Below are 12,293 nucleotides of genomic sequence, written 5' to 3' on the forward strand. Positions count from 1 at the left end.
ACAAATAAAACTGGTTTAGAAACCACTCCCCTCCCCAGCCCTTGTCCCTGCAGAGGGATCCTTACTCCTCCTTCTCTCCATGTCTTCCTGAAGGGCAGCAATCTTCAGAGCACCCTCTGCCCTCCCCAGAGCTCTCGCAGCTTCTGGCTGAGGATCCTGCAGCTCCATTGAGTCCTGCCCCAGCCCATGAGCTTTCTAAAAGCTCCTCCCAAAACAGCTCATTTACTCCCCTGGCAAGGAGTGATCCCCAACCCACCTGAGGCTTCATGACCCAATTCCTCTTCTCTTTACAGCAGCAGCAGTCCCAGAAAACTGACTGGTAACTACCTTCAGGTGTGCTAAGGTGACAGACTTGAGCTGAGACGCAGGCTGGGCTGACCAGCCTCCTAAATTTCAGAGGACAATTCTGAATGACTGAAGTTTGACTTAATCCCAGAGAAACCTGAAATCAGCAGATGTTTAAGTTATAGGCACATAAGGAGACTTTTGTGCACGTTCAGGGAAGATAAAACAGAAACAAGCACTCAAGTACTGCTATGGTCCTGAGATAGGTAAGGGCACAGCTAAACTTTCAGTCCCAAAACAACAGCAGTTAAATTAATTCGTAAACATAGTTAATACTCTACAGCTTTTGCACAATAGCCTATAAATATTGCTGAGAAGTCCCCAGAGAAAAAACAACAAAGGGGGATTGAGATCCCAATACTTTTCATCCCTCACAGCTGTAATTAAATCCTTGACTGGAAACTTACTCCATCCTACCAGTGAGGCTGGCCTCCTGCACTCAAGGGAATGGAAGATCTACTTGTCAGTAATGTGCACAAACAATGTTAGGTTCTTAAGCAGCTCCAGCAGAAGAGAGAGGAAACAGCTTTCCATTACATCTCCCTCCATACTGTCTATGCAGCAGAGCTTATTGTGTCTCCCCAGGGCTTGTGTCATTTTTCATCTGTTTATCTACTGTATCCTTTTTTATATAATAACAAGAACTCTGCTTCCAGAAATAGTAAAAGAGCAAGGTTCTAATAGAGAGCATAGTGGGCTGTGGAGAAAGAGTTGAAAGATGGTATATAGCATGCACCTGCGTCACGTTCACATGTGCTAAAACTAAAACACAGCTGGTCGGTTTAATTTTAGACCTACTAGCCTTGCCAACATCCCTTTTATCTTCAATGCCTAATTATAAAGCCCTAAGTGCCAATACTTTTAACTGCTTCAGCACTGAATGCTCTTGTTTCACTACACCCATAAAATGCATCCAGTAGACTGGCCTTACTTGGCACGGTATTCTAATTCTCCGCTGTTTGAGTACATAATGCCTAACCATCTATTTCTTCATCACCACATAAAGAATCTAAAATGTAATAGGTATTTTTCATTGAGTTCAGTGCAACTCAGACCCGAGCAAGACACAGAAAATGACGGGACATATATGAATGACAAAGAATTAAAACTTGAACTGTCATTTCTAATAATTCCATCTATAATTAACAGGCAGTAAAAAAACATTCAGATGCTGTATAATTTACTCAGCCTTTTTCACATTCCTCTTTAAAGTGCTTTTGTTATTTATTTTCCTTCTACCAAATAATGCACCAAAATCTCCAAAAAGATGGCAGACTTTGCAAACACAAAAAAAAATATTTTTGCAGAAACTTCAATTACCATTTTCTCAGGATAGTGAGAAAAGATGTAAAGATAACAAAAACACTAGGATAACTTCTAAAACTTCACTGGCAAGAGGTTTTGTTTCTTTTTAACCTATAATCTGTAAAAAGTAGTTTTGTAAATATTCTTTAAAAAAGGGAGAACACCAATAGAAACTTCTATCCACAATTCTTAAATTCTGGAGGCCTCATTTGCAGGAGGCTATCAGTCCTGTAGGTTTTAATATCAGCTGAACAGATTTAGTATTACTGCCTCCATGAACTGCTTCTGAAGACATACATTACTTTCTTCTTCTTCAAAGAAGTTTCTCATAAATATCCTCAAAACCAACTCATTTTCTTTCAAAACTTTTCTTACAACTCTGTTACCCATCTGCATATAGGACAGAACACTACCTATCAGGCCCAGCAGTAATACCAGTCATGTTATTTCCTTGTCTGTTTCTGCCAGTCTGTTTATATGCATCTTTTAGCCTTTGTTTTATATTTTGAAAGCTAATGTCTTGTGGCAGGGAAAAATATTACGCTATGATAATACTATAAACTGTACAGTAACACTCATAACAATGCAAGGGGGAAATGGTAAAAATGAGAATGCTAGGTGATAAAATCTTACTCTACCCTGGCAACAAACTGAAAGAATCAATTCAATGCCATTATGTCTGCATAAAGAAAAAACTTAGGAAAAAACTTACAAAATCTGGTCAGTAATTGTCTGATGCCATTAATTTAATTTCTTTTTTCTATATGTCTACATGAAGAAGACATGTAAACTTTCTGGACAATCATCTGAAGACAGGAGCTTTAACAGGAATGTATTTGGAAGCCACTAACTCTCAGCAATTGCCTTTTCTTTGCATGGAATTCATTACCCACTGAAGTTGAACTCAATTACAGTACAATCAGGTTTCCCAAAATCCCAATGCTTCACTGATTTTTCAGCTACAACAGGATAAATGCCCACACTTCAGTGAAGGGTATACTCAACTGGCTTGTCAGAGGAGGGTAGGTCTACTGCATCATCAGCAGTGCTAGTACTGAATCCTGCCACTCCTGATTTTATTTTTCAACTTCAGCTCACAGTTCAAACTTTATCATTGATGATTAAAGCTTCAGTGAGCCCTTTGCTGATGAAAAAGAATCTCAGTGGGTTTCACAAGGGAATTCTGAAGGGGCTCTTCAGGTTTTCTTAAGATTCAGAATGGCATTTTTGTAAACATTTTCCATCCTTGTGCATCACTTCTGACTATAAGTCAGACAGAGCAAAAATAAACAGCTGCTCATTACAAGCACAGTTTTATCATACTAATATGAGCTGAAACTACTACGCAGTCGTCTTTATATTTTCAAGGCATACATGTGAAAAAGATTGCAAGTCAAAGCACCAACAACCCTTGAAATTGATGTATTTCTTTTTTTGTGGTAAAAACTGAGGGCAGATACTGATCTATCAACATGACAACCCCATGAGAGGGGTTTGGGTACTCTATTTTTCATATAGCAAGGGTACTTTGAAGAAACTCTGTTAATCAGTGGGGCTGAGACTGCAAGGTTATCACACTAAGGAGAAAATGGAACAATGTAGAGATACTAAAATGAAAATTAGTTTAGTTGGCGATGGGACATTAAAATGAATCTTAGATTAATATCTGAAGGATGATTGATTTGGATGTCTAAGAAAGAGGAAGCTCTGACCAACCCTTTTCTTGCCACTGAAGAAGTTTCAGGATGATACTAACCCTCTTTTCCTCTACATAGTGGTATGTTCATGCTGCAGCTCAGTGAAGACATAAAGGCTGAAGTTTCACCATACAGTCTGAGTCAAATTAGAAACTCCCTTCCACTGACAGGGGTAAGTCCTACTTCCCTCACCCATTTCTTCCTCCCCTCTTTTTGATGCACATTCTGCCAGTTACCTGAGACAGAGCTAACTCCAGGACCTGAATCACATAGGAGGCAAGTTCATTAACACAAACAAATGTATATTTATATAATTATAATCTTATTTTTTATTATTGTTACATACTATTAAATACAGATAATATAATAAAGTATATATTTTATATATTACTGGTTCATTAACAGAATCAGATCACTTTGCAGTCTCCTGTAAGCAGGAAATATGGAAGGAAACTGTATAGCTGGAAGTAGGGGAGAAGAATGGGGGAAAGGGAAAAAGAAAATAGGAAGGAGGAAGAGAGGGAGACCTCAAGGCAAGCTGTTAATTCAGTTCAGCTATAACATGAATGTGCACCTTAAGAGAATACTTCTCCTCCAACCTGTAAAATTTTCATCATACTTATAGGAACTTTGTATCTTCGTCCATCATTTCACTGGAAAACTACTGAAGGTGGCTAACAACTTTGGAAGTTTTTCAGAAAAGAAAACCTAAAGGACACAGTGTGGCCACATGACCTCATTTTCTCTAGGAAATATTCTTATGAAATACAGTTATGTGGGAGACTGAAGCATGAACTAGTTCTTATGTAGAACCAACACCGAACTGATTAAAATGGCTTATTTAAAGATGAGAATAATCAATACAGGTGGAGATGTAGCAATGATACCTGCAGGTAACTCCTCTGTCAAACACAGTTAATGAAAGGCTAATCTGAAAATGCAGGGAACAAATTCCATAGAAGACAAGGAATGATGTTTAACACTGAGTTATGTACTAGCTCATGTTTAATCACTCTACTGCCATCTTCTAGAGTAAAAAATTGAAGTAAACAATGGAGTTCTATCAGTCTTACACCATGAAAGTAACATGAGGAATGAGAACAAACTTATTGAAAACAAAATTATATTGTTTCTGCTATAATGACAAGAATTACTGCCTGCTTTAATTTTTTTTGAAATTTAGGGAAAATGAGAAAAAAGTAATGAAATGTTTTGAAAATTTGTTGTCATCTTTCAGTCATAGTTGTTATTTATGAACAAATCAAGCATATCAATAGTAGTTGACCATCACAATTTAATGGAACTGCAGTGAAATATTACAATAAGTTATTTTGTAATGAAGATTGTACAAAGAGGAACTATAAGTAACACACCATGCTAAGGTCTATTGACAGAAAGTAAAAAAGGGTTTACTCTGAAATTCATATGTTCAACCACTTATTTTTGTGTATCTATCAAACAAGAATTTTGTCTTTTTAATTCAAAAGACTACTCTTTTGTATAATGAAATATTTAAAGAGTAGAAATTACTATATATCTTAATATTCCTCCATGCTATTCTGATTTTCTCTAACAAATGTATACCGGAATATGGCTTACCTTGAAGTAGAGCCGCAATTTGGAGTGACTGCTGAGATGGATGTTCTTTAAGAATATCTAAAACCGTTCTGCCCAAACTGTCCTTTATGTTGGTATCAATTCCTGAAAAAGAAAATGATCTGTGGTAGAATTTTTAACCCCAAGTACTTCTGATTATAAATGTGGTATATCAGACTCAATTATCTGGCAAATTGAATGCAAGCGGTTTTACAACTGTACCAGATTAACAGCTGTGTTATAGTTGAAGTACAGCATCCGTTTCTGTCAAAAGCTTGAGCAGCCTAAAATTCAGATGCTGTCATGGATTGTTTTTATGTTTCTGTAACTCACAGGGATATAAAGTAAGCTTCTTAAACCAAACTTGGGATTATTTTAACAGATTGTTCCTAAGAAACAGCCATCCTGAAAATAATATTTTATAAAATCAAGAACTTCTCTGAATGCTTTTCCTACATTCCTGAATTCTAATTCTCCCCAAACTGCTCTGATTCATTGGGGATTTTCTAGTGCATAGTACCAGTATGCGTTTTGGGAGCAATACTGAAAAAGTTACTAACCTCAAATGTTTTGCACTTCATGTTCAAAATTCATGCTCTGAGTAGACTGAAATACCCATTTTGGGTTGAAGGAGTTCACAGTGAAGATTTTACTTCACTGACCTGTACAATTGTACTCTGGCAGAGGCTATAATGTGTACTAATCTATGAAGCTTTCTTTATCTGTTGTCTAAGGGCTTCCTATGTTTGTGTGTTGTTCTCCAGTCCTTCCTTGTTTAGGTGAACTAATATAAAAAAGCCCTGCCTTTTTGAGGGCAGGTGAAGAACCCTTTCTGACTCCTTCTTATTCATCCAAACAGGAAAGCATCTTGGAAGGACATTTTTTTCTGAAAATAGATTTCAGACCAGGTATGCGCTAGCTGAGATCAGATGAGGAGCTGTGAGCAGGACATATCTTCTTTTGCAATACATAACCCCACAAGCACAGATAATAAAGATCAATGAGATCCCTCAGTGTAATGGAAGTTCATATATCTCAGAGAAGTAATTTCTAGATATTTTCATTTTCATTGGTCTTCTTATTTGTCTGAGAAGATAGTTGTTTAGATCAGCAATTTACCTGCAACAATTCTGAAACTCTTATTACATAGTAGATGGGTTTGTTGGGACTCTGTATCCCTGTTCTCCTATCCTTTCAGGACAAATGCAATTCTTGGAGACACAGTGCCTTCCCCTTTCTTCACAGGCACTCAAAGTTTATCCAGGAAATGAAGGAGGAAGCAGGATGGTGTGTTTGTTAGGAATAGCTAAGTGAGGGAAATAAATGTGAAGATGAATCTTCTGGCCTCTAGATCAAAGAATATTCTTGGCTGTCTTTCAGAGTGAATAACAAAATTTTATGTAGCCATTTTGTTCTCAGAATACATTTATTCTCAGAATATAGTAGCATGCAATGAGTCATATGGAATTTCTGAGTCTTAATGAAAACATTCCTTTTGTTCTCTGTGTATAGTAATTTCTTATTCTAAAAGAACACTGTTTTAAGGAGAGGTACATGTGATTGATTAGATTTGCAAAGGCTGAGAAAGATAACAGTAATTTGTATAACCAAAACTTGAGGAGACATATACCAGATTAGGAATATTAAGGACATTTGTTCAGTGTTTCCTATAAATTAGATTTACCTGTTTCAAGCAAAATGCGTACTACCTCCACCTTTCCAAATAGGGCTGCTTCATGTAGTGCGCTCCCTTTTTCTGTCTAGAAAAAAAAAATTGTGACATTTAAAATGCAAATTAAAATATTGATTAATCCTTTTGAAAAGAATACATTTAGAAAAATAAGTATTTATTTTTTTCCCTCTATTTTATCTACACATAAAAAACATTGAATGGGCAAGAACAAATACTACCATAATTTTTTTATTATTATTCAAGATAACAATGTAAATGCTGTCAGTTCTACTATAAAAATTAATAACTACATAAGAAAATATAGTAGGGATGTAATACAACTCCCAATTAACAAGCCTGCATTTGTGTAAAATTTCTAAAATCCTATTATAGGCAGTGAAAATCTAGTCAACACTGTCAGTGGAACATAGCTGTTCAGCAGAGTTAGCCAGTTTACATGTGGACATCTACACTTCGGTGTTTTAATCTGAAACTGGATCACACCGTAGAAGGTCAATTCAGTTGCACAGTGAGAGATGCCCTAGGATACCCCACCTGGCCTCCAGCTGATGTTCCAGTTGATGCTCACATTTGATCTGCATCGTATCTGCCCGATACAGATGCCTTGGATACCCTAAGGGACCTCCAACTGCATTAGATGCCTATGATTAGATCCCTTAAATTCTACCTTAGACGTCTGTGAACCTGATTTTGCAGATTTCTGTGACACAAAATTCTTTGTGAATGGACGTTTGGTCAAATAGCAGGTACAGTACCTCTCTTAACAAGCTAATTTTCTTAGTATTTTATACTGCTGACTTACTGAAAAAACTAAACAGAACGCCTTTCCATATAATAGCAGTAGCACTAGCTAAAGCACTACTAGATCTCACTGAATCTCTGGCTCATCTCCTTTTTTTTGATAGTAAATTAGATTTTGAGTGTTTTTTATTTATGGGTAAATGTTAAAAGTTTTACTGCTTGAATTTCGTTTTTCTGTATTTTATCCAAATGCACCATTGTCACACCTGCTATGGTGGAAAGACTTTAAAGACACATAAAAAAAATAACTCTGAAATAAAATAGTGATTTATTATTTATTAGCTGTATCAGAATGCACCAGTGTTACAGTGGTGAAATGGCAGGATATTTAGAAGTAATTAGAGATTTTGAGATGGGATGTGAGCACACAGTAAGTGTACATATGCCCTACCAATTGAGCCTGAAAACTCTTTGTTATGTCCATTATAGGAACACTCACTTTTTATCTTTCTTCATACTTAGGACATGGACGTATAAAGCAGAGCATGCCCAACGTCATTTACATCCAGCACACCAGGTATACTAACAGTATAACCAGAGAAGGAAGTCCAGAGAAGGAAGTCAGTAAGAGAATATACGTATGAAATACATATCTCAAAACAATTTCTAATCTTTCTGTTTTCAGAAGCAATCCAGATGAACATTCACATACTTATTCTGAACAAGAAGTCTAAATATTCAGATCTACTTAGAGGTAGTTTCAGAATCCTTTTCTCAAAAAATATCTACAGGAGTTTTCCCGTAACTGCAATTGAATTTAACACTGGATAACTCTGCAATGACATAGTGGAACCATAAAGGTACACGCAGAGCTTAAGGTGCAGCTCAGAAATTTCTGGGAATGAAAACAGTTCTCAGAAAAGTCACTGATAGCTATAGGTCTGATTACTGAAAAAGGCTTGACATCAGCAATCTTGAAAAAGGCTTTGACACAGCCTATCATCTTCTTTGGTATTTGTGTGGATATGGTATTTCCTTTGGATTGGTCACTTACTGACACAACTAAACCTCAAGACTATTGGGTGGACCTGGTACTATTAACAGAGAGTTCCCTGTCATCAAGGATGTGAAGTACAGCTTTGACCCCCAAAATATTTGATTTTGGAAAGACAGCTGGTAAAATTCAAAAGCCACAATGGGGAGAATTTTGGCATGGTAACCTGCCAGAGAACACCAAAACAGGGGCTCAATCACAACTGATCACACACTGTTTTGAGAAAAGAGGAATGTCTCTCTCATATTTGAACATATTCACTACGGTTGAACATATTCTGTCATATTTGAACATGTGCCAGCAATGTGTCCTTGCAGCAAACAAGCTAACTATCCTGAGCTGCACTAGGAGGAGTGTTGACAGCACGTCAAGCGGGGTGACCTTCCCTTCTGTTCACCACTGGTGAGGCCACACCTGGAGTACTCTATTCAGTTCTGGGCTCCCCAGTACAAGACAGATACGGAGCTACTAGACAGAGTAACTAAGATGATTAAGAGTCTGGAGCATCTCTCCTATGAGGAAAGGCTGAGACAGCTGGGACTGTTTAGCCTAAACAAGAGAAGGCTCATAGGGGATCTCATCAATGTGTACAAATATCTGAAGGGAGGGTGTAAAGAAGACTGAGCCAGGCTCGGTGGTGTCCAGTGACAGAAGAGGTAATGGGGAAAACCTGAAACACAGGAGGTTCTGTTTGAACATAAGGAAACACATTTTGCTGTACAGGTGACTGAGCCCTGGTACAGGCTGTCCAGGAAGTTTGTACAGTCTCAATCCTTGGAGGTATTCAAAAGCTGTCTGGACACAGTCCTGGGCAACCTGTTCTAAGTGACCCTGCTTGAACAGGAGGGTTGGACCAGATGACCTCCAGAGTTCCCTTCCAACCTCAACCATTCTGTGATTCTGCCAAGGATAATAAGTAGCAATACACACACTAACAATGAAATCCACAGAGGTTCAAACCCTATAGGAGGCCTGAGATTTAAATTTTAGTCCCACTGAGGATGAACTGCAGAGATAGGAACCAGCTGCATCTTGACTAAACTTGTAGAGATCATTCTGTATTAATATTAATAAGGAACCTTTTTAATGGAAAAAATGGACATACTTTAGTGACAAAAGCTATCTAGAATCCAGTGCTGTGGCACGATATGAGACTGAGAAATATTCATGTTCCGGCATGCTGAATCAACAGCTTTGAGGAGAAAGAAGAGGATCTGTCCTCAGACTCCTCAGTTAAGGGATGGAAAAGATCCTGATATGATAATTGTCAGAAATGGCAGCAGTTCTTTCTATTGATCAAAATTCCCCACTGAAGGAAAGGCAAGTAATATTTTCCTTGATGAAAGCATACATCTCATAAAAAATGGAATGAAAACTAACACAAGAAGAGAAAATTTTCTGTAGATGTCTAAGGCAAACAAATCTATCTGAAGGCAACTTGAGAGCCAGAAGATAGTTCTATAACAATTAACCAAAGCTCTGCTCTGCATAAAGGGAGTGGAGAATCTTAAGCCACCTACATACATAATTCATAGTGTTGGGAGGAACCCAAAGCCAAATGCTAGGTTTTTTATGTTTTACTTTCTCGCTTCTTGGTCTATTCTACTGTGATATTTCCTGTCATATATGAACATCATCCTGAAATGCTTTACAGGCATTCTGCACTGCCCTGAATTCCGGGGCAGTCTTTGCTTTAAAACGCCAAGCTATCAGACAATGCTAATGAATGCCATATCCCAGAAATGAGATATATATTACAAACAGTCTGTTCAAAAGAGGAATTTGAAAGGCACACCATATAAACAGTGGAATGATCTGTCCACTATATAGGTGATTTTCTGAGCAAGAGGGGAAATATTACCATGAAACCAAATGAAAATCAGTCTGGGAATACAGATATTTAAAGCACACTTATAAAATGCAGATGTGTAATCCTGCATGAGATGTCATGAAGATGAATGCTGACGTAAATCTTAAAAGCTCTAGGCAGGATTTGATGGTAATAGTGAATAACTAACAAGTGAATAAGATCCCTCGACCCAAAAACTGTCTAGAATGCAGAAATGTCCTTGTTACCAGAGGGTTCAGTTACTAAACTCCATTTTAACATGGAGAAAATGCTGAGCCTCAGGACGAACACGGCCAAGAGAAACTTGGAGGACTGGCTGAGTAGATATATATCTCTTTGTAAATGTACATGTGGACTACTTGAAGATAGAAATATTGTTGTGGGTTTTTTTTTCTGGTGCAATAGAGCATGTTACACAATTTGGAAGGATTTAAAACTGTAGTTGCAAGTAATTTCTATATATTATTTAAGATGTACTAGAGGTTTTATGTAAATCTTTTTCACTTATAATGGTGCACCTATGCGCTAATATACTCTTGTCTATACTACAGTGAGCAAACTTAAGATTTATAGACAATATTCACTGCTTTACTTCCTGAAGCTTTCATTGCCTTGGATCATATTCACCTGGCAAAGTGAACACTGCCATTATATTTGAAAATTCATCCACAGTGATATTAAATGCAAAAAATGCTGGTATTTTTTTATGAACACAGTGAGCTAAAGTCTGCTTGAGTTTGCATCAATGGATTATATATTGATTCCCTGGCATAAATTTTCTGTATATCAAATATAGAGAATCAGAATCATAGAATGTTAGGGGTTGGAAGGGACCTCTGGAGATCATTGAGTCCAACCCCCCTGCCAGAGCAGGACCAATCTAGGGCAGGTTACACAGGAACACACACAGATGGGTATTGAAAGTCTCCAGAGACTCCACAGCCTCTCTGGGGAGCTTGTTCCAGTGCTCTGTAACCCTTACGGTAAAGAAGTTCTTCCTCATGTTGAGGTTGAACTTCCTGTGCTCTAGCTTGCATAACTAGAACTAGAGCACAAATTGTGCTAAGCATATAATAAAAGTCCCTGTCCCAAGAGGCTTACAGCTAAATCCAGGTACAATGTCACAGCTGGACACACAAAGCAAGCAAGGACAGAAGGACATTGTCATTAGGAACACCAGGATACACAGATCAACTTGGCATACAATTTGCAGGCTCATGTAAAAGTATCAAGGGGTTTTTTAATTAGAGATGTTTTTAACCATGTAAATATGCAAGAGCTTGTAATTAGGTCACTTGTCTAGTCCTTATTCATAGGCAGTTTACTATAGTTTTGATATGGATTTCAGACATAATCTGAATGACGGAATGGTAGCTTTGCAAATTGATTCATGGAATATCCTCCATACATAGTGACAGCAAAAAGGAAGGCGCATAGCTCTTTGCAGAAGAACTACAGTGATAAGCAATGGAAATTGCCATCATTACTGGAACAGACAGGGAAGGCGAACAGGGATAAATGAAAGTTGGATAAGCAGAAGGGGCCAAGTTTTTAAGGCATTTACAATTATAAAACTGTTGTTTACACGAAACACACTGAACTCTGCAGTATCTTATTTTACTGAGGGCCCAAAATCTATCGCTCACCCAAAACCTGTGTATTTTTCATATGTTTCATTTTAAATGAAAACTTCAAAGCATAAAGAGATGAAGCAGATTTGTATGGCCCACTCTAAATAATTTCAGATTGAAGGATATTGGATAGACCTGGGAAATGAATAAAATGTGTGATTAATTCAATCAAAAATTTAATGCTGTCTATTATTAGTCCAAATATTTGTTATGATTAAAAGTGTTCAGGGAGTACAAAAGAGAAAGATAATATGGCTAAAGTAAACTTCCCATTTAAACAAATAAATATTTACAATAACAGAGCGATAGCAGATAGGCTACTTCTATAATTGTCTCTCAGCATTCTGAGAGCTCTTTACTGCTGATAAGCTGAATTTATTTA

At 37.3% G+C, this 12,293-nt stretch overlaps 1 protein-coding gene across 3 annotated transcripts in view; it reads right to left on the minus strand.

Annotated features, from left to right (window-relative positions):
* The window catches only part of ANKS1B (ankyrin repeat and sterile alpha motif domain containing 1B), a 465,181-nt gene that overhangs the window by 382,671 nt on the left and 70,217 nt on the right, over nt 1–12,293 (minus strand). For all 3 annotated transcript variants that reach the window (XM_068400458.1, XM_068400457.1, XM_068400456.1), the window contains exons 5-6: nt 6,628–6,703; nt 4,947–5,048 (exon numbers count right to left, since the gene is read on the minus strand). In XM_068400458.1, coding sequence (XP_068256559.1) covers nt 4,947–5,048; nt 6,628–6,703 — 178 coding nt within the window. The remainder of the gene's footprint in view (nt 1–4,946; nt 5,049–6,627; nt 6,704–12,293) is intronic.

The sequence above is a fragment of the Nyctibius grandis genome, chromosome 5 (assembly GCF_013368605.1).
Source record: "Nyctibius grandis isolate bNycGra1 chromosome 5, bNycGra1.pri, whole genome shotgun sequence".
Classification (NCBI taxonomy): Eukaryota; Metazoa; Chordata; class Aves; order Nyctibiiformes; family Nyctibiidae; genus Nyctibius; species Nyctibius grandis.